This window comes from Pipistrellus hanaki, assembly GCF_964339955.1.
Source record: "Pipistrellus hanaki genome assembly, chromosome: 15".
In the NCBI taxonomy this organism is placed as follows: Eukaryota; Metazoa; Chordata; class Mammalia; order Chiroptera; family Vespertilionidae; genus Pipistrellus; species Pipistrellus hanaki.
Genome location: NC_140517.1, coordinates 5,062,289 through 5,087,164, shown reverse-complemented (window position 1 = coordinate 5,087,164; position 24,876 = coordinate 5,062,289). Strand labels below are relative to the sequence as shown.

The 24,876-nt window shown below is 60.9% G+C and overlaps 1 protein-coding gene across 1 annotated transcript; it reads right to left on the bottom strand.

The window, feature by feature from the left end:
* Positions 1-366: 366 nt before the first annotated feature.
* On the bottom strand, positions 367-24,579 carry SLC12A3 (solute carrier family 12 member 3). The gene is made up of 25 exons (XM_084861224.1): positions 24,480-24,579; positions 23,659-23,734; positions 22,906-23,001; positions 22,460-22,599; positions 21,999-22,109; positions 21,180-21,291; positions 20,870-21,000; positions 19,479-19,563; positions 18,857-19,011; positions 18,500-18,607; positions 17,947-18,070; positions 17,134-17,235; positions 15,939-16,094; positions 15,263-15,362; positions 14,034-14,145; positions 13,685-13,825; positions 12,285-12,391; positions 11,064-11,146; positions 10,217-10,294; positions 9,606-9,707; positions 9,032-9,143; positions 8,169-8,255; positions 7,256-7,391; positions 7,070-7,137; positions 367-1,004 (listed from the first exon to the last, which is right to left on the bottom strand). The coding sequence occupies exons 2-25, from the start codon at positions 23,723-23,725 to the stop codon at positions 863-865; spliced, it is 2,655 nt and encodes an 884-aa protein (XP_084717350.1). The 5' UTR covers positions 23,726-23,734; positions 24,480-24,579; the 3' UTR covers positions 367-862.
* Between the last annotated feature and the right edge of the window lie 297 nt (positions 24,580-24,876).

Here is a 24,876-nt window from a genome sequence, read left to right as displayed (position 1 = left end):
TCGCCTGAGTGCGGATAAAGTGTGCAAACTACCCGAGGCTTGGCGTAAAATACATTCCTCCCGGTGGGCTGCAGCCCTTAGCCGTTTGAAAGCCCCTGCTCTCCCAGAGAGGCAGGCAAAACACCGAGGACACGTGGTTACGGAAAGCTCAGGGGGTGAGAGGCAGTTAAAGATATTCGCATTAGGCCGAAACCGGTTTGGCTCAGTGGATAGCGCGCCGGCCTGCGGACTGAGGGGTCCCAGGTTCGATTCCGGTCAAGGGCATGTACCTTGGTTGCGGGCACATCCCCAGTGGTGGGTGTACGGGAGGCAGCTGATTGATGTTTCTCTCTCATCAATGTTTCTAACTCTATCCCTCTCCCTTCCGCTCTGTAAAAAATCAATAAGATATATTTAAAAAAAAAAAAAAAGAAAGAAAGAAAAGAAATTCGCATTAGTATGGAGATTCCAGCAGCCCTGCATCCCTCGGGCTCCTGTGTGTGTATGGGGAGGGGGGGTCCCCCTTCTCCTGACCCTGGAGGAGGCACGCATGGAAGTGTCTGCACAAACAGCCAACACACTGACTCAGACTTGTCTATGAATCAAACATGGAATCTTAATTCGCTGTCATCAAAATCAAAAGGACTTAACAGGACGATGGATCCGCCAGAGAAATCTCCGCCCCCCCAGCTTCCGAGGCTCCTCCTCCAGCCCCGAAAGCAAAGCCGGAGGCCGGGTCCGAGGGGAGTGGGGTCCGGCAAAGCTGGGAAACCCGCAGCGTCTTCGGTCAGATCCTCGGGTGGGCGGAGCACGGGGGGCCTCGTCCGTGGCGAGGTGGGCGGCCGGGCACCCTCAGCCGGGGCAGGCGTGGCCACACCGGGAGTCACTGGCAGTAGAAGGTGAGCACGTTCTCCTGGTTCCCTCGGATCAGGATGACGGGCGGGCGGAGGTCCTGGGACAGCGTCTCCAGCCAGGCCATGTACAGGGAGCTCGGGCACTTCCCCTTCCTCCCGATGGGCAGGGTGCTGAGGGCAGGGCGGAGGCAGGCTTTGTGAGCGGCAACTCTGCGCAGTGACCCCTTCCAACCCTTCTCCCCAGCCACCCCCAGAGGGACCTGTCACTGCCCTAGAAGCAGGACTCTAAGCATACTTCCGGCCGGGGGCATTTCTGAGTGAAGCCACAGCCTGTAAGGCACCATCGTCCGGTCCCCACCAGCCTCCCGGATCTTACCCCCTCCCACCCTCAGCCTCGCCCCAGCCCTCGAGCACAGTGGCTTTCTTATCGCCCCAGGAAATGTGGCAAGCTTCTCCTGCCCCAGGGCCTTTGCACCTGCTGCTCTCTCCACCCGGCAGGCAGTGCTCCCAGCTCTTTCTCTGGTTGGCTCCTTTGAATTGAGATCCTGGCTCAAGTGCACCTGCTTCCCTCGTAGCCCCCCATTCCCCCGCCCCCCTCCAGAGCAGACCTCCCACCTCTATCACATCACCCTGGGTCATTGTCTCCACAGCACTTCACACTCTCAAAACCCTTCATTCATTCATTCAGTCATTCATTCATGGTCTCTCCACACTAGAATGGATGTTCTCTCATGAGCAGGCGGGTCTGTCCTATTCACTGGCCTTTCTCCTGTGCCTAGACCATGGTCTGGTCAGTTGGGATGTCTAGTGGGTGATCCCACCCCTCAGGCCACTCCTGTCAGACCAGCCTTGCCTCTCCAGGCACACACCCACGTGTGTGGCACCTTCACACACGTGTCCTTATCCTGCCCCATAGGTGAGGCCCCGGGAGCGGGTCTCCGCCCTCGCCCCGGGAGGGTCCCAGGTCCAAATCGCAATGCTGTGCAGATAACCCCCTGCCCGGGAGGCTGGAGAGCCCTAGTCTCATGGCTGTTTCTGGCGGGGACTTCTCTCCCGTCCTGAGATTCCCACAAGGCATCCCGATGCCGCAGCTGCCCTGCCCTCCGCGCTGGGAGAGGCCAGAGGCTCACAGAACCGGCCGGGTGACAGGAAGTGGGGCCCCGGCACCTCACATGGGGCTGCACACCTGCAGGTTTTGTTTCAGCTGAACCTCAAAACAACCCGGGGGGAGGAAGCAGGGCCCAAAGCCGGGGACACTGGGCGGAAGGGACAGGGCTGCGTGACGCCGGCCTCAGAGAAGCCTTCTGCACCGGGGCGTTGTCACGCCCTCAGCCTGTGGCTTTCACAGACGGCTGGCTGTCCGAGCCGCGCTCTCTGCCCTCGAGCGAGGACACACACAGCTCCCTCCGGGGCGTCTGTGAGCCCCGAGGAAGACCGGCCACGGAGGGCACCTCGCCAGCGTCCATCCCTCCAGCAGCTGTCCTCATCGCTTGTTGTTCCGGTCCAGGCTGGTGAGAGGCGCAGCTGGGACTTGATCCAGGGTCCTGGGACGGCCCACCCCAGCTGTCCCTGCTCCCTGCACCCCCCACTTCCGCTGGGAAGGGAACCGAGGCCCCTGCACAGCTGCCCCTAATTTAAAATTCCACCCTCAAAGGCTTCACCTGGGCCTGGCTGGCGTGGCTCAGGGGTTGAGCATCGACCTATAAACCAGGAGGTCCCCGTTCGACTCCCGGTCAGGGCACAGGCCCGGGGTGCAGGCCGATCCCCGGTGTGGGGTGTGCAGGAGGAGGCCTGCCAATGATTGTCTCTCATCGTTAATGATTATCTCTCATCAATGATGTTTATCTCTCTCTCTCTCTCTCTCTCTCTCTCTCACACACACACACACACACACACACACACACACCCTCTCTCTCTCTCTCTCTCCCTTCCTCTCTGAAATCAATAAAAAAAATAAAAAATAAAGCTTCATTTTGGACACTACCCTCTTTTAAAAAGCAAGGTCGAAGGACTGGGGAAGGCAGGGGGCACAAGGACATTTAGTCAAGTTGGTGGGGGTGAGTCTGTGACCGGTGACTCTCCGGGGAGAGGGAAGTGGGCATATTGAAACCGAACTTCCTGATTCACGTTATGCCAAAGGCCGAAAATGCCCTCTGGGGGTGATCATATCACTTTCAGGCACTAACTTCAGAGACAACGAGGGGCCGGTGGCTGCGTCTCAGGGCGGGGACCCCCTCTCACTCCTGGGGGGCCGGCGCCAGTCCCAGACAGGCTAGTACGGCTCACAGGGGGTGGGCACGATAAGCTACTAATCTTTAGGGAAAAGCCATTCCAGGGCAGGGACTTTCTGTTCAGAATCAGAACTGCGTCTCTTAGCCACAAAGAAAGGCCTCCTCGGAGCTAACGTACATGCAAAACCGATGAGTTTGCGTCAGAGCCCTGTCCCAGCTCAAAGCCCAACCCCCAGCACAGCTGTGAGGCCCCCGGGCGAGCTGCTCAACTTCTCTGAGGCTCAACGTCCTCATTTCCAAAGTGTGTGCGATCGTGTGTGTGTGTGTGTGTGTGTGTGCATGTGTGTGTGTGTGTGTGTGTGTCTGAGTGTGTGTCTCTGTGCCTGTATGTGTGTGTGTCTGAGTGTGTGTGTCTCTGTGCCTGTATGTGTGTGTGTCTGGGTGTGTGTGCATGTGCCTGTGTGTGTCCCTCTGTGTGTTTCTGTGCATGTGTCTGTGTGTGTGCACGTGTGTGCGTGTGATTGAGCCTGTCAGACACTCAAGGTACTGAGCCTGTGTGTGGCGGGGGGTTAAAATAGAGCCGCCCCACAGAGTTTTGAAAATTAATCAGGCCCACTACCGCGAGTGTCTGACAGGCTCAATCATTGCGTGCTGCTTGTGATTTTGATGATCACTGTTTGGCTTTGAGGAGGGAGTCTTTATAGGAAAAAAGAAGGGCCTAGACCCCCAAATTTGCCCGGAGATGAGGTTGTGGATCCGGGCAGAGCTTGCTGGGCTGGTTACAGCTGGTTCGGCGCAGGGTAAGCGGAACTGAGACGCAGCCACAATCAGATAAACGGCTGACCTGGAGGCAGCCAACCACCAGATTCGGCCTCGGCCCCGCTCTGGAGCACGGCGCCCTGGGTCTGAGGACACTGGGAAACGGGATTATCGTGTTCCTGGGGCTTGGCGGGACTTCTGTTTCCTCGGAATTTCTGGGGAATGCGGACTTCTGGAAGGAATGGAGGAACTGGCCATTCCCCAGGCCCCGGAAAGTGGGGCGGCAGTCCGGATGGAGATCAGTGATGCAAAAAGTGCAGCTGCGTGCTGGCCCGGAGGAGCTGGCCCGGCCCCCGACGGCCATGGGGAGGGACGCTGTGTGCAGGCGGCCGCTCTAAGGCCACTGGACTCCGTGTTGTTTGTACCGGCCAATCCCACCAAGGCTGGCGGGCAGGGCGTGGCTTTCCCCGCGAGGCCTGGCAGGAGAGGGAGGCGTAGGAGGGCAGCGGTGCCAGCCGGTGGCAAATTAGCCTAAAACCATCACAGGCCCGTGTGGAAGAGAACCTTGGAGGTCATTCCGTGTCAGTCCTTTCTAAAATCGGGGACACTGAGGCTCAGAGAAGGAGGGCTGTGTGCGCTGGGCCACACAGGGGGCCGGTGGCAGAGACAAGCACAAGCCTGCTTCTCTGAACAGGGGTGGCAGTCCGGGGGAGGGGGGGCACGCCCACGCACCCCAGCGGGCACCCGCCAGCTACCGCACCCAAGGAGACTCCGGGGAGCTGTCCCAGCACGAAGCCAGTCCCACCGCCTTGCACTAAGGCTCCAACTAGGCCCGTGGTCGGCAAACGGCGGCTCTCGAGCCACATGTGGCTCTTCAGCCCCTGGAGTGTGGCTCTTCCACAAAATACCATGGCCTGGGCGAGTCTATGTTGAAGAAGTGACGTTAGAAGAAGTTTAAGTTTAAAAAATGTGGCTCTCCAAAGAAATGTCCATCGTTGTGCTATTGATATGTGGCTCTGTGGACTGATGAGTTTGCCAACCATGGACCCAGACCAACCCTGCCCTGGGGACATTCTCTGGGGACCCCCCGGCTTGGCCATAAACCCAGCACTGTCCTCGTTAAAGGAAGCATCTTCTTTGTACAAAAACATCCATCTCCCTCAGAGCCCCTGGAGGTGCGAGGCAAGCCAGCGCCCGGGCCTGCAGACTGCCCCTTTGCACAGCCTGTGCTTCAGAGGGGCTCACGCTGGGTTTCACGCCGCTGACACCATCCTGAGCCTCCGGGTCGGTTCTGAGCAGAGGGCCCCCACGTTGTCATTTTGCATCAGGCCTCACCCTCAGAGCCCGTGAGCCTGGCTTCAGGTGGGAAAACAGGTTCTGCAGGCTGCGGGCTGGCCTGCGGGAGTCCCAGGGGGCCGCCCCGGGAAATGCAAGGAAGACTAGCATAGCCTCTGAGCACGGCTGGGGGTGGGGGTTGGGGGTCATCGCTGGCCACGTCTTCCTCCGAGAGAGTAAGGCCACCGTGAGACCCTCTCTGTGCCACTGTCACCTCCCACTCAACCCAGGCCAGTGCCCTCCGGAGGCGGCGCGTTACTGGCCACGGGCAGCGGCCACGGCAGCCGAGGGCCGGCCGGCTCGGAGCCCGGGCAGTGGGCTGGGGCGGCCTCGGCTCCCGCGGCCCAGACTTGGCGCTGACTCCAGTTGGGGGTGGCCGACGGCCAGGAGGGCTGGGTGATTCCCAAACAGGCAGGGATCGATTCCCCTCGAATGACCCGGGTCCCTTTGCCAAGAGGAGTTTGGCAGGAAGAGGCGGTGGGGCAGGGAAGAGCAGTGGTGGGGGCGGCAGGGAGGCCGGGGGCAGGGTAGCCTGTGGCCAGGCCAGCTGGCACGGCCCGTCCTGAGCCACGAGCCGCCCCAAAGTACAGGACGGCAGGCCAGAGGGGGAGGGGGAGGTACGAGGGGCGGGTGGGTCAGTTAACAACTGCCGGGCAAAACCAGCAGGAGCCGGCACACCCTGCGTGTGTGTATGCATGTGTGTGTGCATGCGCGCGCGCGTGTGCCTGTGCATGTGTGTGCATGTGTGTGCGTGTTTGTGCGTACATATGCATGTGTGTTCGTGCACGTGTTCGCGTGTGTGTGCGCGCACGTGTGTGTCTGTGTGTGTCTCTCTGTGTGTCTCTGTGTGTGTGTGTGCGTGAGTGTGTGTCTGTATGTGTGTGTGTATGTAAGTGTCTCTCTGTGTGTGTCTGTGTGTATGCATGCGTGTGTGTCTGTGTGTGTGTGTGTGTCTGTATGTGTGTATGTGTATGTGAGTGTCTCTCTGTGTGTGTCTGTGTGTGTGCATGCGTGTGTGTCTGTATGTGTGTGTGTGTGTATGTGTGTGTGTGAGAGTGAGTGTGTGAACGTCCGCTGCCTGCCAGGTGGCAGGTCCACCTTTACCTAAAAGGGGGAGCGGCCAGGCGCCGCCAATGCCAGAGCCTCTGCTTATTCACACGTGGACGCCCCCGCCTCTGCCCACGGCCAGCCCTCAGGCGCGGACACGTGTTTCTGAGGACCCCGTGGCCACCTTGCTGCCGTCAGAGCCGCCCAGAGCTCGTCCCTCTATTTGGTGCATAAGACACTCAACTCCAGGAGCGGGCATGCTGGCTTTTTACCAGACACAGCCTCGGGGTTTAGACTCCCTGCCCCAGGACCTGGTCCTCTCTCCCTCCCTCCCTCCAGCCTTCCTTCCCTTCATCCCTCCCTCCCATCCTTTCTCCTTCCTTCCTTTCCAGTACCTGGTTCTTTCTCCCTTTCTTCCTTCCCTCCTTCCTTATTTTTTAAAGTATATTTTTATTGATTTCAGAGAGGAAGGGAGAGGGTGGGAGAGGCCGGAATATCAACGATGAGAGAGAATCAGTGATCGGCTGCCTCCTGCACGCCCCACCCTGGGGATGGAGCCCCACAACCCGGGCCTGTGCCCTGACCGGGAATTGAACCGGGACCTCCTGGTTCATAGGTCAACGCTCAACACTGAGTCATGCCAGCCGGGCTTCTGCTTTCTTTTTTCTTTCTTTTTTTTTTTTTTTTTGCTAGCAGTGGCTCAATAAAAGCTTTAAAAAAGAAAAGAAAGACTCCGCCCTGTGAAGTGAAGACTTCTGTTTCAGGGCACTCGGGTGAGACTGCGGGCAGACACGGCCCTCCAGGTCCCAGCAGGGCCCCCTCCCAGCCGCCACGCTTGGCGCCAGGCCCCCCTCCGCTACTCACATGACCACGAGGGCTGCGTCCCGGGAGTAATCCAGCAGGATCTCGTTCAGCCGCACCTGCCGCAGGGACTGGGCGCGGGGAGGGCGTTAAGGAGGCTCAGGAGGCCCGGGCCCAGGGTCCCGACCCGGGAGAACACCTGCCCCCGCTCCCCCCGCGAGGCCCTCCTCCCTCCGCACCCCTCCCCACCTTGACCCGGTTCTTGTTCATCTCCTCGTCCGAGATCTTCCAGGGGCAGTCCCGCCGCAGCTCGGCCACCGTGGCCTCGTCCTTGAAGCCGTCGTTGAGGCGGAAGGGTGCCACCATGTCCTCGAAGCGCTTGGTGCTGGGACAGGGCGGGCGGCAGGGGGACCGGGTGAGAGGCCTGCTCTCCACGCACCAGGAGGAGCTCACAGGGCCCTTCGCCCCCGGGCCCTGGTCAGGCACCTGCTAGAGGCAACCGATCCGTGTGTTTCTCTCACTTCGATAGTTCTCTCTCTTTCCCTCTCTCTTCCACTCTCTCTAAAAATCAATGGGAAAATAGCCTCGGGTGAGAAGTAACAAAAAACAAACACACAAAAAAAAAAACAAAAGCCCTAACCGGTGTGGCTCAGTGGATAGAGAGCGTCGGCCTGTGGACTGAAAGGTCCCAGGTTCGATTCCGGTCAAGGGCATGTACCTTGGTTGCGGGCACATCCCCAGTGGGGGGTGTGCAAGAGGCAGCTGATCGATGTTTTTCTCTCATCGATGTTTCTAACTCTCTATCCCTCTCTCTTCCTCTCTCTAAAAAAATCAATACAAAAATAAAAAATCAATAAAAGATAGAAAAACAAAACAAAAACCCCACTGGCTCAGAAAAGCGCCAGCGGCAGCTTTCGGGGCCTCGCCCCGGTGGCCTCCGCCAGGTGAGCCTCTGGCAGAGACCAGAGCTCCAGTAAGAGAAGGAAGGAGGCAAACCGGAAAATAAACACCTGCAAACCCCTCTAGCGGGGAGACAGCGCCCCTGCCCATGCTCACGGGAGAGAAAGGGGCGATTGTGGAGGGGCCGCAGGGCATCAGACGGCCCTTCTGCCTGGACTCCCCCCACCCCCCACCCCCCACGCCCAGCCCCCAGAGGACTCACTGCTCAGCCCGCGGCTTCTGGTTGATGTCCGGGAGGATGTGAACTTCCTGGAATCCCAGTCGGAACTTGCTCAGAAGAGAAATGATCCTGGAAGATGGAGATTTAAAAAAAAAAAAAAAAAAAAAATATATATATATATATATATATATATATATATATATATATATATATATATATATATATATATATTTCTTTTTACTGCTTTCAGAGAGGAAGGGAGAGGGAGAGAATGAGAAACATCCATGATGAGAGAGAATCCTCGGTCGGCTGCCTCCTGCACACCCCACACTGGGGATGGAGCCGGCGACCCTAGCGTGTGCCCTGACCGGGAATCGAACGGTGACCTCCTGGTTCATAGGCTGCCGCTCAACCGCTGAGCCACGCCTGGGCAAGATGCAGATTTTTTTTTTTAATATAGAAATATTTTTTAATGTATCTATTCATTCCACACATTTGTATTGCTTGCCCGCTGAGAACACAGCGATGAGCAAAACAACACAAATCCTGTTTTTAAAATTTTTTAAATTTAATTTTTTTTTTAATCCTCATGGAGTTTACATTCTAACCTGAGCAGGGGGCGGGGGGGGGGGGGCAGGCGATGAATGAATTCTGATAAGGCAGGCCAGCTGATGACGAGTGACAGGGAAAAGCAATTGAGCAGTACCTGTGACCAGCTGGCACACCTCCCATTTTAATTTGATCAAAGATGTGACCAATAAAACCCAGTGTCACCAGTTCTCCCTGGATGCCGGCGCCCGCCAAGCCCCCCGCCAGCCCCCCCGCCCACCTCCTCTGACTCCGGTAGGAGGTAAGCATGGGTCCCCGAGCAGAGAGCCCGTCCGCAGAGTCAGCTCCCCACTCACGCCTTCCTCTCCTGGTCCATCCTGTTGATCTGGCCGCCCACGAACACTCGGATCCGGCATTTGCTCCATCTCTTCTTGCGGCCCAGGAGGTAGGGGATGAGGAGGGTGAGGCCTGGCAGGGAGGGTCCCGGGAAGCAAGAGGGAAAAATGCTCTCAGGGCGGAGCTCTCTCTGGGTTCTCACCAATTCCCATCTCCAGGCCTCAGTTTGCCCATCTGTATAATGGGCATGCTGAGTAAACCGGGCGGCACACAGGGCAGGCCAAGACAGAGGGCTGTGGAGGGAAGACCGCCAGGGAGAACACGTGTGTGTGTGTGTGTGTGTGTGTGTGTGTGTGCATGTGTGTGAGTGGTGTGTGTGAGTGTGTGTGTGTGTGTGAGTGTGGTGTGTGTGTATATGTGTGTGTGTGTGTGAGAGAGAGAGAGAAAGTGTGAGTGTGCGTGTGAAGTTTGAGAGTGTGTGTGTGTATGTATGTGAGTGTGTATGTGTGGTGTGTATGTGGGTGTGTATGTGTGTGGTGTGTGTGAGTGTGTGTGGGTGTGAGTGTGTGTGTGAGTGTGAGTGTGTGTGCGCACCTCCGTCGTCGAACAGCCAGTAGATGTCGATGGTCTTCTTGCCCTGCTCCGACTGGAAGATGGTGCTGGCCTGCTCCTCCCGCACCAGGGCCTCGGGGTCCACTGAGGGGAGCGGAGGGCGGTCACCGGGCGGCTCACGCACACCATGTCTGCCTGCCGCCGCCGGCTGCCCTGGGCGGTGCACTGGCTGTCCCGGGGCTGTGCACGCTGAGGGCGTGCTGGGAGGGGTGACTCAGAGCACCCCATGGCCCCTTCCAGATGCCCAAGGATGCCCAGCTCCTGCACTGGGGCTCCCCTGCCTCCCAGAATGTGGGGTGGGAGTGGGGGGGAGACTGAGGGAGAACCCTGCCCCTCCCTGACATCTGAGCATGCCCAGAGAGCCTTCAGGGGCGGGACACAGGCCCCAGGGCCTGCTGGGTGGGTTCCCACAGTGCCCAGACGCTCAGACAGGTCTGCAGTCATCAATATCACCCAAGCCACCCCACCCCCTCAGTTACCCGACCCCAGGGATCTCAGGGCCCCCGCCCTTGACCAAGCTCCCCTGCAGACCCCCCCCCCCCCAGCTGCCACCTGAGTGGGGAGGACCCTGAGCCTGAGCGGGCGGGACTGACGTGTGCCGGAGACAGACGGCCGGGCCCTGCCGGCGCTGGCGTCCTTGCCGTCCTCGGCCGGGTCGAACACGGGGTTAACTGTAAGAGAGGGACGGCGGCTTGTTCCCCACTGTCCTCGCCTGGACGCCCTGTTTGTCCTCCCCTTTGGCAAGGAAGCAAGTCCTGACCCCCACCTCCCACGGATGCGACCTGACTCTTCCCGCTCCAGCCCCACCGGCTGGCTCTGTCCCTCAGACAGGCCCCCCGCCCCGCAGTCCTGTGGGGGGCCCCAGACCCGGGAGCGCCTCCCCGCAGGGCCCCTGCTCAGCAGAAGACACCCCCGCCCCCCATCAGAGAGGCTGCTTGGCCTCCATTTGTGTTCATGCATGTCCTTTCTTTCCCATGAACTCAGAGTCTGCACATCCATACGTGACTCTAACCGCTAAGCATGTCCCTACTCCGTGCCCAGCCATCGCCTTGGAGACCAACACGTCCAGTGTCCACGCCCTCGTGTGTGTTTTCCTGTTCTGGTGTCCACCTGGGCCTTCCCCTCTGCCGGGGTCCCCTCCACCAGGTCCTTCCTAGCCCACCGGGTCACTGAGCGCTGACCGGGCCCAGGCAGCTCCGAGGCCTGGCTGCCCCCAGCGGGAAGCGGGACCTTGAACGGACCCCGCCCCCTCTCTGGGCCTCCGTGGTGTCTCCGTTTGCAAACCCGATCAGCTCGAAGGGACCGTGAAAAGCGACGTCCTAGGAGTCTGTGGCCTTCTTTCCTAACTCACGTTCCCCGTTCTTCCCACCACCACTTAAAAAAAAATTGGGTTCTAGAATTTTCCGAGGCGCTGTTCTGGTGTTCGGCGGGTGCACTCACTGTGGGCCTGCATCACCTCGGAGATGTTGAGCCCCTCGCGCATCCTCAGGACGCACACGCCATAGTTGAAGTCAAAGGCGTCGCTGGGAAGAGAGGGGGTGGGGTTAGGCTCCTGCGGCCCCGGGTCCCCGGCCCCCCCAAAACCCAGAGGCCTGGAGCTGGCCGGCCTCCCACCATCCCCTTCTCCTCTCTGGGCCTCAGTCTCCCCATCTGTGCAATGTGCGGGCAGCCTGGAGGGTCCCCGGGACCCTCTGCTCTGCGGTGCGTGCACTGTGCTCAGGGGGACCCTGTGCTCGGGGGGAAACCGAGTCAGAGCAGGCTTCGAGCCACGCCCTGTCCTCCTGATACGTTTGAATAATCCCCAGGGGTTCTGGCAACAGAGGTGTGTGTTGGTGGGATGGGTATTACCTCATTTCACAGCCACAAAGCCGAGTTTGGGGGAGTCCCCCACCACGCTCACACACGAAAGAAGGGCTTGTCCATATGGATCATGGACACTCAGTGCAGGTGGACACGGCCCCAGAACCCCCATTAGGGCTGATCTCACAGGCTGAGCCCCGCCCGCCCTGGGCCCCTCTGACTGCTGGTCTCTGGGACAGGGACCTCCCAGGGGTTGGACTCTGGGGGAGCGGAGAGCAGGTGTCCCCCCTCCCGCTGTCACCCTGAGAGGCAGCTGAGGGCCCAGCTCAGAGGCTGCAGCCGGCTCTCGGCAGACCTGGGCTCAGGCTGCCCAGGGCCGCACACCGCCTCTCGGCACCCCGTCGGTGCCGAAAAGCCCCTCAGACGGCACTTCCCGAGCCCTGCACAGCAGAGCTCAGAGAGGAAGGGTGGGCGTTAACCCACCCCCACCCCATCCATTCCCCAGGCTGCCGCCTCCAGAGGCCTGGCTTCACCGCCAATCCCAGGTGCCATCTCACGTTCCTCAAGCTGCTCCCAGGCGGGCACAAGGCTTCCCCTGAGCACCCACAGCTCCAGCTTCTCCCTAGAACTGGGAGAGCTGGCCACGCCGGCCATGCTTCTTCCTGGGCACAACGGACCGGAGCCAGGAGATGGTCTCCAGCTGGCCACATCCCCACTGCCCCCGGAGCCCACGCCCAGGCCGCTTTGCTCTCTGTGATACCGGCTGAACCCCTTCTCAGCTTTGAACCCCCACTTCCCGAGGCCCAGAAACCCCACGGCCCAAAGGGACAGGCCCTGGCCCGCGCCCCCGGCCGCACTCACTGCAGGATGCCGATGTAGTCCTCCACCGCGGCCGGGTGAGCCGACTGCCAGTTGGTCTTGAACCCGACCACCAGGATGTTGGGCCTCATCCTCCCCAGACCCACGGCCTGCGGCAGGAGGGAGGGACGGACGAGGCGGGGGGGTCAGGCCGCACGCCCCCGGGGCCCTGGGCCGTGACTAGGGTGGGGCTCTGGGCCCGGCTGCTCTCTCCACCACGTGGCCAAGGGCCAGGAAATACACCCCATGTCCAGGGTCCCGTCCGCCTGGACTCACCCTGAGAAGGCAGAGCGACCGCCAGGGCCATCCGGCGGCCTGTCCACGCCTGGCTGGCGCCCGGACCGCCCCCTTTGTTCTGGGTTATCCCCGCGCCCGCTTCTCCCCCGAATTATTCCTCGTCATAAGGGACCTGACCTAGGATGCCAAGCTTGGCATACTCCTGGGCTATCTAATCCATGCGTCTTCGATAGTTCCCTGGTTTGTTTTTTGCTTTTTGTTTTTACTTTTTACAGAGAGAAGGGGAGAGAGGGATAGAGAGCTAGAAATATTGATGAGAGAGAAACATCGATCAGCTGCCTCCTGCACACTCCCCACTGGGTATGTGCCCGCAACCAAGGTACATGCCCTTGATCGGAATCAAACCTGGGAACCTTCAGTCCCCAGGCCGATGCTCTATCCACTGAGCCAAACTGGTTAGGATGGTTCCCTGCTTTTTATTTAATGTTTAAAATATTATATAACATTTCAAGGTGAAATTCAGATAATAAAATTAATAATTTTAAAGTGTATAATTTGGTGGCATAACCCCAAAAGGAGATCCTATGTGTATTTGTTTCTGTTTTGTTTTGTTTTTTAATTTTGAGAAATCTTTAAAACTATGAAAGGGAGCTCTGACCAGTTTGACTCAGTGGATAGAGCGTCGGCCTGTGGACTCAATGTACCTTGGTTGCGGGCACAACCCGTTGCAGGGGTCTTCAAACTACGGCCTGCGGGCCACATGCGGCCCGCAGAGGAGTCTGATCCTGCCCGCCAGGTTTTTTGGGCAGTGAGCGCAGCCGAGGTGTTACAGTAGGAATTAGTAGTTCATATAGTCCGGCCCTCCAGCTCTCTGAGGGACCGTGATCTGGCCCCCACTTTAAAAAGTTTGAGGACCCATGCGTTAGGGGGTGTGCAGGAGGCAGCTGATGGATGAATCTCTCTCATTGATGTTTCTAATTCTCTATCCCTTTCCCTTTCTCTCTATAAAAAAATCAATAAAATGTTTAAAAAAACAAACAAAACAAAACACACACACATACTCAAGAGGGTCCCAGGGCAAGGAAGTTGGGGTTCCCGTTGCAGCCACGGGGTCTCCAGCCCGCCCCCGGGATGCCCGGCCCCCCGGTCACCCCGCGCCCGCGCACCTGCATGAGGACCTGCACCCCGCTGCGCAGGTCCTCGGCGATGACGTCCGAGTAGAAGGCCTTGATCCTCCTCTTGTTCAGCCACTTGGTGTGCCCGTTGGCGATGGCCCGGAGCTCGGGCATCCTCTGTTTGCGGGGTCCCTGGCGGGGGAGGGGGATGGGGGGGTGACATCAGGAACTGCCCTTGCCCCTGGCCTGAGACTCAGCCCCTGTCCTGCCCCGGAGGCTGCCCGCTGGGCGGGATGTGGGGGAGGGAAAGAGGGGGGGAGGGGGTGTCCCGGGGTGGACACCTCGCCCCAGGCCCCCGGAGGAGCACAGCCCCCCCAGCCCGCCTCCAGGGGGCACTCACGATGAGCACGTGGCCGCACACCATCAGGCTGAGGTTCCGCGTGAAGGTGCCCACGAAGTCCACCAGGGCCGGGCGGAAGTTGGGGGGCCCCGTGAGCACCAGGCACTGGGGGCTGAGGAGGGGGAGGGGAAAGGGATGAGCCACCAGACAGAGCCACCGTGTGGCCTCTGGGGGGCCCCCGCACACCGGCCTCACCTCCCGGGCTATGACAGATCGCGTGGTGGCCGCCACCCTGGTCTCCTCTGTCCTTCCTGCTCGGCTACCAAACCCTCCACTTGGCAAACCGCCCTGTGACTACCCCCCTGTGCTCCTGCCAGCCCAGCATGGCGGTGGGAGGACAAAGACCGAGAGGGGCCCTAACCCGTGTGGCTCAGTGGATAGAGCATCGGCCTGCGGACTGAAGGGTCCCAGGTCCAATTCCTGTCAAGGGCATGTGCCTTGGTTGCAGGCACATCCCCCGTAGGAGGTGTGCAGGAGGCAGCTGATCGATGTTTCTAACTCTCTATCTCTCTCCCTTCCTCTCTGTAAGAAAATCAATAATATATATATTTTTAAATAAGCACATATCCTTGAGTGAGGATTAAAAATAAAATAAAAATAAAAAAGATGGAGAGGGGAGGCCTGTCAGGTACCAGCTCCCTGGGTCACCCCCTGAGTGGGTAGCTCAGCCTCTGAGTCCAGAGGCAGCCCAGGGTCATGGTCAAGGGCCGCTACCAGACTCAGATAAAATTGGCCGTTCCGCTGTGTGACCTGGGGCCAGTTACCTAACCTCTCTGTGCCTCACATTTTCGTCCGTGAATGGGGTTAGTCATTCCACAGGCCCCAGACGCTGTGTGGGGTGGTGTAGGGCACTTGTGCAGCGAATCAACATAAATAGAACCGATCATTGGCATGATGATAGCATGATGATCTGGCAGGAAGGAGGCGGGGACAGGGCTCTGGGGGCAGGATGCTCGACCCTGAGAGGGACCCAGCTTTGAAGAGGCTGGTCCGTCAGCCTCTCTGATCCTGTGTGGACATTCCCCGCCCGTCGCCCTGACGGAGCCCTCAGAGCAGCTTCTGAGGTTCAGAAGGCCACCCTCTCGCTGGTCCCCTTGGTCGGCGATGTCAGCCCCGCCCCTGACCCCAGGGGGGCACTCTGCTCCTCTCTGGCGGGGGCTGTGCCCCCCTGCGTCTGCCCCCGGCAGCACACAGGGCACGTGGCGGGTCCTGGGCGCCCGCCTGCTCACCGGTAGTTCTTGATGTGCTCCTCCACCTCGTTGAGGCCCACGGAGTAGCTCAGGGCCATGTTGTAGGAGCCGGCCTGCACGGAGGAGCCCCAGTTCACCTCTGGGGGGAGGGTGTGAGATCAGAACCACGGGGAGAGGCAGACACGGGGGGGAGGGCATTCTTTAGGACCCAGCACCCAGGGGAGCAGGGCTGCCTGGCACCTGTTCTTAACTTTGGCACACACCATACGGCTGCCTGTTATCCATCAGGGTACTAAACTCTGCCCAACGGTGCCCTCCCTTGACAAACAGACCTTGGCACGGCCTGAAGGCCTCGCTCAGAGGTAGAATTCTAGGTTTTCCAGGAGCCCTGCTCCCCCCCCCTCCCCCGGTGGCTGTCACCCCAGCATCCCTGCCTGCACACTGCCACCCCTGCACACGGCCACGGGCCTAGCGTGTACACCAGGGGGCCCCTCAGGAGGACGGGCCAGGCCCGCGGGGTCCTGGGTGCCCAGGGGAGGGATAGAAGCGAGGTGTGGGCTCCCAGCGGGCACGGTCCCATAGCCCCCCCCCTCCCCCCGCCATGGGAGCCGGGAGCCCGGGGCAGGGCCGTTGGCGGGGCTGAGGGCCGGATGCCCTGTGGGTGGCCTCGGGGCAGGAGTGGGGGCACCCTGGGCCCTGGCAGCCCCACGGGCACCTGGCTTCTTGTAGATGACGTAGAGCAGCAGGAAGAGGACCACGCCGATGGCGATGAGGGCCGCCCACCAGGTGAGCAGGAACATGATGACCACGGAGATGACCGCCCCGAACAGCGCCGCCCACTTGCTGTAGTACCGGAAGGAGGGCCGCCATCCTGGGGGGCACGCGGGTCAGGGGGCGCACTTGATGCTGCAGGGCAGGCCTGGGTGGCAATGCCAGCAGGGCCCAGAGCCGGGGTCCCAGCCTGTGCCCACCCTCCCACCCGGCCTCCTGGGGCTGAGCCTGGGGGGCCCTGGAGGACCCCACACCTTCTTTTTAAAAAAATATATCTTATTGATTTTCTACAGAGAGGAAGGGAGAAGGGTAGAGAGCTGGAAACATTGATGAGAGAGAAACACCGATCAGCTGCCACCTGCACACTTCTCATTAGTAAGGTGACCAGACATCCCGCTTTTGGCTAATTTTCCAAAAATCGGGACTTTTTTAAAAATGCCGCGGGACGCGGGACACATTGGCCAAAAGTGGGACTGTCCCGCCAAAAGCAGGACGTCTGGTCACCTTACCCATGAGGGATGTGCCCCCAACCCAGGTACACGCCCTTGACCGGAATCGAACCCGGGACCCCTCAGTCAGCAGGCCGATGCTCTATCCACTGAGCCACACCGGTTTCGGCTCCCCACGCCCTTCTTGGCTGGTGTTCTGGCCCCTCAACAGGCGACACGGAGGAGGAGGAGCCAGCTCCGGCCACCGACGGCCACCAGACATCGGCGTCAGCAACCGCACGGCTCCCGTGGGTGGGCCGAGCCGAGGGGAGGCTCCACACTGCAGCCCACCCAGGGGTACGAGCGACAGCCGAGGGTCCCAGGTTCGATTCCAGTCAAGGGCACATGCCCAGGTTTTGGGCTCGATCCCCCGTAGGGGGTGTGCAGGAGGCAGCCGATCACTGATGCTCTCTCATCATGGATATTTCTATCTCTCTCTCCCCCTCCCTTCCTCTCTGAAATCAATAAAAATATATTTAAATAAATAAATAAATAAATAAATAAATAAATAAATAAATGGTGCCTTTCGTTGGTTTGGGTTTGAGAGGGGGCCTGGGTCTGCCCACCGGTGTCCATGCCTCCCGTCACCCCCTCCCCCGCTTCACCCCCTGAGCCCCAGTGGGGCCCCGCCAGAGGGAGGGGGCTGCTCACCGGGCGAGTTGGTGATGGAGGCGTGGAAGCAGCTGAAGTTGATGAGGGCGTAGGAGCACAGGAAGAAGTTGGAGATGATGGGGGCGATGGTGTTGAGCTCGGCTTCAGGGACCCGGGGGAGGGTGTGGGGGGAGAGAGAGGTCAGCCTGTGAGCAGCTCTGCCCAAGGAGCCAGCTGGCACCACCCTCCCCGTGTGGGGCACCCCAGACAGCCTCCGAGGCTCAGCCAGCCTCCGCCTTCTCGTCTGTGCAATGGGCCCGGCCTTCCGTGAAGCTCAGAGGGCCCATGTCCTGTAAACTGTCAAATGCCGGCTTTTAAGGAGATGGAGAGCGACGTGAGCGTGGACCCCACCCTGAGATGGGGCGACCGGGGACAGGGGCTGCCACCGTGGCTGTGGGACCACAGATTACGGTAAGAAATACATTCGATCTGAAATCCTGAGACCGTATCACCGTCCCCCTAACAGCGGAAGCTGCTCAAGACCTGCCCCCCCCTCCCCGGGCACCCCTGGGAATGCTTGTCCCGGGGCCTGCTTCCAGGGACCCCCAAACAAGACAAGCACCCCGTCCGCATAGGACCCCCCTGAGTGACCGCAGGAGCCCCGCCCCAGAGCCTCTGAGGTCCCGTCCGAGGTCCTCTCAGACCCCCCAGATCAGAGGGCATCAGATCCCAATCAGGGTGGGCTGCGGGGGGACCCCTCAGGGCACAGCCAATGCACCCATGTTTCTCACACGGTAGGGTGCGGCGCACATGGATGAGCAGCAGGGACAGGAGCCGAGCCCCGTGGCCCGCGGGCCCCTGGCGGCCGCTCACCAATGATGATGAAGGCCACGGCGATGGCGTAGGCCAGCAGGTAGCCGCGGACCGGCTCCTTGTTCTTGCCGTAGCCCTTGCCGAAGAAGCCGATCAGGGGGTACAGCTGGTCCTCGCACAGGCACTGCGGGCACAGGGCACGCCTCAGCCTGCGGCCGGCCGGGACCCCTCCTTCCCTCCTCTCCCCGCCTCCCCCCTGCAGCCGCCGGGACCCAGGCTGCCTGCTCCCTCCGGACCTGGCTTCTGTTAAAGGGGTGGCCCCACCCTGCCCTCCCCGCTCCCCAGGAAGACAGCGAACAGGGGAGATGAGAGGGTGGGTGGCATGCGGTGAGATGGCAGGAATGGCAGACAGGGTGCCAGGCTGCACAGGGGGGAGTTTGGGGGCGGGAAACGCAACCCCCACAGGAGGGCACTGCTTCCTGCAGAGCTGGCTCGGTGGAACCTTCACTCCAGTCCAGAGGCCTGTCACCTGTCCCCGCCCGGCCTCTGTGCATCCCCCGGGGACCCTGCTCCTGGGCCGCAGGGCACCGACCAGCCTCCTCCTCCCGCTCACCTGGAAGACCTTGGCGGCCGAGACCAGGCAGGCCAGGGCGGAGGACAGGGTGGCCCCGAAGATGCCGGCCGTGATCAGGGGTGCGAAGCCGGAGACCATGCTCATCGTCTGCGGGGACACGGGGTTCAGGGCAGGCCTGGTGGGGGGACGGGCACAGAGCCCCCACCTGGGGCACCCCGGCCGCCTCTTCTCACGAGGGCTGGGTCCTGACACCTCCATCGGAGTCCACAGCCCTCCCCCGGGGTCCCAGTGGCCACCCGGGCGGGGACTGAGCCCAAACTTCTTCCCCCCATGCCTGGGCCCAGCCCCCCCAAACCATGTCTGTCCAGGGGGGTGGCCCCCCGGCCGGCGGGGCACCTGGTAGTAGTTGATGAGGCCGTAGTGGCAGCTCTGCTGCTGGGCGCACTCGGTGAAGTTCCAGCCGTAGCCGCAGGCCAGCCCCTCGCAGCCGCCCAGGCCCGGGGTCACCGTGTCATTCAGGCTCCCGGAGGCGTCACGGACCACGCAGGAGCCTGAGGAGGGAGGAGGGCCTGGGGAGGGCTGCTCCCTTCCCTCTGCTCTCCTCCATCCCACCCCCAACACGCTGGCCACTCTGCAGAGAGGGGGGTGCTGCCGATGTGATAGGACGATGTAATAATAATAATAATAATAATAATAGCCCGAATCAGTGTGGCTCAGTGGACAGAGCGTCAGCCTGTGGACTGAAGGGTCCCGGGTTCGATTCCGGTCAAGGGCATGTACCTTGGTTGGGGCACATCCCCAGTAAGGGGTGTGCAGGAGGCAGCTGATGGATGTCTCTCTCTCCCCCTCCCTTCCTCTCTGAAATCAATAAAAAAAATATTTTTAAAATAAAATAAAAATAAGGTCTATGCCTCTACTTCTTGGGGTTGCAAAGTCCTCCCAGCCCAGCTCTCCCTGATAGAGATCTGAACCCCACTGCTGGGACCCCCGTCTCCCCAGCGCTCTGGCCGCTCCTTACCGATGGTGGCCGAGATGGCCAGGTAGGAGATGGTGGTCCAGAAAATGGCCATGAGTGTCCCCTTGGGAATGGCGATGGCAGGGTCCTGGGAGGGAGGCAGAGCGGCATCAGCGACCCCAGCCCCGGCTCTTGTCTGAGGCTCGGGATGGGGCCCAGAGGAGAAGGGACTTTGCGATTGGGGGCTTACAGGACAGGCCACTGCCAAGGTCACAGGGCTGAGACCTCTCCCAGGGCCCGGGAGCCCAAAGCGGGGATGGAAACACTGGCCAGCTCCAGGCCAGTCCGTTTTATGTTCGGCTGTAGCCACAGGCACCGGCAGGAAACAGGAAACAAGAAATACCTGCTCACACCTCTCATTCACTACATTTCCCCACTCATCGCTCAACACACATGCACTGAGCGCCTTGTATGAGTCTGACTGTTAGCCGGACAGAGACACAGCTGTGGGCTTCAGTCCTCCCAAGACAATAAGGCCCTGAGAGCATTACTCTAAGACAGTGGTGGGCAAACTGCGGCTCTCGAGCCACATGCGGCTCGTGAGCCCCAGTTTGCCGCTCTGTTGACTAATGAGTTTGCCGACCACTGGGATAGGGGCTTAATCACAAGGAACAACAACAGCCTGCAATTATTGGAATCGAGAGTCTAGGCCAGTGGTCGGCAAACTCATTAGTCAGCAGAGCGGCAAAGCTTGGCTTGGGAGCCACAGTTTGCCGACCACTGCTCTAGGACCGTGTGCTGACGGCGGCGCTGGGACAGAGGTAAGGATGGAGATGTTATTTGAAAGAAGAGCAGACTGGCCCTAGCTGGTTTGGCTCAGCGGAGAGAACGTCGGCCTGTGGACTGAAGGATCCTGGGTTCGATTCTGGTCAAGGGCACGCACCTCAGTTACCGGCTCAATCTCTGGCCCTGGTCAGTGGGGGGCGTGCAGGAGGCAACCAATTGATGCATCTCTCTCATCATTGATGTTTGTATCTCTCCCTTTCCGTTTCTCTCAGAAATCAATAAAAAAAAATATATTGTTTTGAAAAAAATGAAAGAGGAACAGACTCTGCGAGGTAAAGAAACAAGGGTAGGGAGTCCCGGAGGGCAGGGGCAAAGGCGAGGGGGAGGGACAGGGCAACACGGAGAAGCACTGGGTCCGTCTTCCCCTGAGGCTGACTCCCGGGAGCGGAGGAGGACGCAGCCCATTTTGGGGGTGGCCCTCAAGGCCTCGAGGGTCACTGATGCCAACCGACACCCTGAGAACTGAGCAGAGGGCGTGGCGTTGGCTTGGCCTGAGTTGTGTTGGGCTGGACCGGCGTGTAGAAGGTCTGCCCCGGGTGCCAAGCTCAGGGCCCGGGGGAGACCCTGGAGGGCAGGGCCAGGAAGGGGGAGGGGGGTGTGCTGCTCACCTTGAGGTCCCCGGAGATGTTGGCCCCCGCCAGGATGCCGGTGGCCGAGGGGAAGAAGATGGAGAACATCCCGAAGAAGCTGCCGTCCGGGCCCCGCCAGTCGGGCACCAAGTTCTGGACAAAGATGTCCCCTGGGAGAGCGGGACCTGAGTCAGGGCTCCCCCCCTCCTGGGCCCGGCCGGGAAGGGGGGGCATGCCCGCGGCAGCTCCTGGCCGGGGAGCCGGGATCCTGCCCTCCCGGGGCCCACAGAACAGGCCGGCCGGCTGGGCAGCCTGTCCCCGTGCCCGTGGGCGGGGCCCCCTCACGTACCCCGGTAGCTGAAGAAGCCCCGGGAGGCCTTCTCCTCGGACGGGGGGATCAGCGTCCCCACCAGGTAGTTGGCGAAGGAGACCATGATGACCATGAAGAACAGCACCTGGGCCTGGGGGCACAGGACCCAGAGGTCAGAGGGCCTGCCCCCCCCCCTCTTGAGGGCACCCCAGCGGGAAGAGCCTGCTCAAGGTCTCTCTCTCTCTCTCCCTTTGTCTCTCTCTCTCTCTTTCTCTCTCTCTCTCTCATTCTCTCATTCATTCACTCGTTCACTCATACACTCATTCATCATCACGCTGCAGGCTCTCTTCCAGGACTTGATGCTCTCACAAGGCTCTGGTCTTGCTGAGAGAGCGGGAACAGGAATCCAGAGTGAGAACAGGAATCCAGAGTGCGGCGGGGACTGGGCCGGGGGCCGCTTGAGGCCAGCGTCGCTGGAGGTCAGAGCGAGGGGGCGAGAGGAGAGAAGGTGGGGCCAGGTCCGGCCAGGCCTGCCACCGATTCCTAGTCAAGGGCAACACCCGGGTTGCAGGAGGCAGCCCATCAATGATCGTATCGCATCATTGGTGTTTCTCTCTCCCTCTCCCTCTCCCACTCTTTCTTCCTCTTCCTCTCCCTTCCTCTCTCTGAAATCAATAAAAACTTATATTAGAAGAAGGAGGATGAGGAGGAGGAGGAGGAGGAGGAGGAGGAGGAGGAGGAAGAGGAGGGAAAAGAGGAGGAGGAGGAGGAGGGGCAGAACTAGGCACAGGGCTGGCTCCCTGCTCCCACCACTCCCATGCGGCACCCCCAGGTCCCCTCTCCACGTCCAGGCCTCACCTTGGACTCCCACTCCATGCCGGCCAGGGAGATGGCCAGCAGCACGGTGACGGTGACCACGCCGATGATCCGGATGTCGTTGACGGGGTCCACGATGGGCGAGCCATACTCCTGGGGCAGGGGACAGGCCGCTGTGTGCTGGGCACCGGCCCAGACCCCTGCACCGAGGCACCTCGTTCGGGGTGACCTCTCCCAGGAAGTCACCGGCCCACCCCTGCCCACAGACCCCCAGAACGGCGGCCGAGGGCCTGGGCAAGCGGCCCCCTCAAGGCGGCTCGCAGTCCCGAGGGGGACTCCGGGAGATGGCCTTTCTTGGGTGGGATCACCACGGTCGCCCACAGCCCTCAGACCGTGGCCTTGGCCCCTGATGGCCAACTGGGCCAAGGAAGGCCCAGCCCGCGTGGGGTGAAGGAGCCTGAGAGGCGGGGGCTCCCTCTGCCCGGGGTGGGGCCCGGCCTCACCTGGATCAGGTCCCGCACGGTCTCCGCGAAGCCCACTGTGTGCATGGCCACCCCCACCGCGTTGGCGAAGGCGAAGATGAGGCCGATGGAGCCGCCGAGCTCCGGGCCCAGGCTCCGGGAGATGAGGAAGTAGGTGCCGCCTGCGGGGACAGAGCCGGGAGCCACGACCCCCCGGAGTCAGCTGGCCGGGGCGGCAGTGCAGAGGCTGGGAGTGGGGACCGGGGCTCCAGGGACACGGTGTGGGAGCTGACCCCGGCAGCCCCGGGGGTGTGCAGAGCTTGCCCCCACCCCCTCCCTCACCCCCCGAGCCCCAAGGAGCCGCCTCGGGCGCCCCAGGTTGGTTGGGGGGGTGGGGAGTGGTTCAGACACCGCTCCCGGGTGAAGACTGGGGGACCTACAAGAGGAGGAGGCGGGAAAGGCAGTAAAGGGGTGAGGGGAGGCCCCACCTGACTTGACCTTGCCGTTGGTGGAGATGGCTGAGATGGAGAGGCCGGTGATGGAGGTCACCATGACCGACAGCAGGATGATGATCCAGGTCAGGACTGCGGGGGTGGGGGGGCAGGATGCGGTCACCCCAACACTCAGGCGGGGCATTCCCCAGGTAAAGGAGCCACGTGAGAAACCCCGAGTCAGCCCACTGATGGGCCATGTCACTGAAATCACTTCCCTTCTCTGGGCCTCTGCTCACTCATCCGGAAAATGGCTCTCTGCCATCAGGAGGCCACTGAGCCAGCACGTAAAGGATCATTGGGCGTGGGAGGGAAGGCACCCTTCTTTAATAATAAACAATAAGGCAAGAGTTACCATTCGACAAGCACCCCTGGGTGCCCAGTCCCATGCTGCTCACCTTAGAGACCCCACAATCGGTCTGTGAGGCAGAGACAGTCACCACCCCCCCTTTTACTGGTGAGGAAACCGAGGCTCAGAGAGGCCAAGACACTTGTCCAAGGTCACACAGCATGGCACAGAGCTGGCCTCTGAACGCTGCTCTGGGCAGAGTCTGAGCTGCTGACCCGGAGGCTCTGCAGTAGAAATTGGCTCCAGGAGGTTGAGAGACTTGCTCAGGAGAAGAGCCCGGGGGCTGCTGACTCCGTGTCCTGCGCTCCTCTGCCACCCGCCCCGCCCTCTGTCCCCGCAGGGGCCCAGGGCTCTGCGGCCCACGTTCATGGCACCTTCCCCTCCCCGCCAAGGGCACTCACCGATGCCCGCCTGTGCTGTGATCCACGGGAGCCGCAGGTAGAGGATCACACCCCAGATGTTGAGCATGCAGCGGATCTGGGAGGAGAGGGGGGTCAGAGGCCGGGGGGGGGGGGAGGGAGAGACCCCAAGGCCAAGCTCACAAGTCCCCGTGCCCAGTCATGGCACCGCATCAGGCAGCTGGGCCTGGGGGACATGGGGTCCTTTCTCTGCTTTACCCATTTCAATGCCCTCCTGGGCTTGTGGGGCAGGGAGCATGGGCTGCCCGCCACTTCCCTGCCCTCTCATTGGGGCCTGAGGGCGGGCCGCAGCGTCACCACCCTCCCCCGCTCCAAGCCCAGGATCCTGTGTCTGGCAGCCCCAGCCATGGCCCCGAGGGCCAGCCGTTCTGCAGATTCTGGCATTCGGGGGGCGATGAGCCGGTGCTAGCAGTGCCAATGCCCCACATACAGGCAGAAGCCGGGCCTCGGGTTGCTGTGACCTCAGCTTCCAAATTTAAAACGGGGCCAGAGCCCTCGGCTGAGGCGGAGGTTCCCGGTGGACAGCACTGCCCCGGCCAGGTCTTGGGTTGGGACAGGGCACGTGGGAGAGCTCTCGGGCCCTCCATCGGCTCGGAGCTGCTGAACGGGCTGGGGTGTGGGGCTCTGCACTCCGCGGACTCCACCGTCCGTCCGGGAGGGAGATCCAGAATCCCCATACGTGCCTCTGGGGGAGCTCACGGGTCCGATGGAGAAACGGGGCACAGCCAGCAGGCAGCGTGGCCGAGTTCAGGTCAGAACCCAGGCCCACCGCCTCCCAGAGCAAGACTAGAGCTTTCTCTTACATCTCATGCCACCCCCTCCATACAGTCCCCTCGTGTCTTCCAACACCAAGTTCACGTGCCCCTTTGCTGTCTGCAGACTTCCTGGCGCCCTACACCACAGCAAGCCCGCCCCCTTCCCATCGAGGCCAAGGAGGAAAACACGTGTAGATTTGTGTGTTCGGTGCTGCCCTCTGGTGGCCCTTGGGGGGAAATGCCGTTTCTTTTACTATCTCCCAGGCAGGCATTGCTCCGAACACTTCACATCCATTATAACAGGTTTAATGCTAATTGTTTCACCAGTAAAGAGACGGAGACACGGGGTTAAGTCACATGTCCGAGGTCACAGGACAAGCAAATAGCCTGTAGGAGATCTGCCTCGGGGCCAGGTCTCCGTGTGGGGAGTAAACGGAGGTCAGGA

Bases quoted from the DNA above. Each gene is read 5' to 3' on its own strand.
- SLC12A3 (XM_084861224.1), bottom strand. From the start codon at position 23,725: ATGCTCAACATCTGGGGTGTGATCCTCTACCTGCGGCTCCCGTGGATC. The intron at 16,095-17,133 runs GTGAGCAGCCCC...CGTGCCCCCCAG, and splicing joins CTCCATCACCAACTCGCCCG to GATGGCGGCCCTCCTTCCGG. The intron at 12,392-13,684 runs GTGCGCGGGCGC...CTCCTGCCGCAG, and splicing joins GGGTGCAGGTCCTCATGCAG to GCCGTGGGTCTGGGGAGGAT.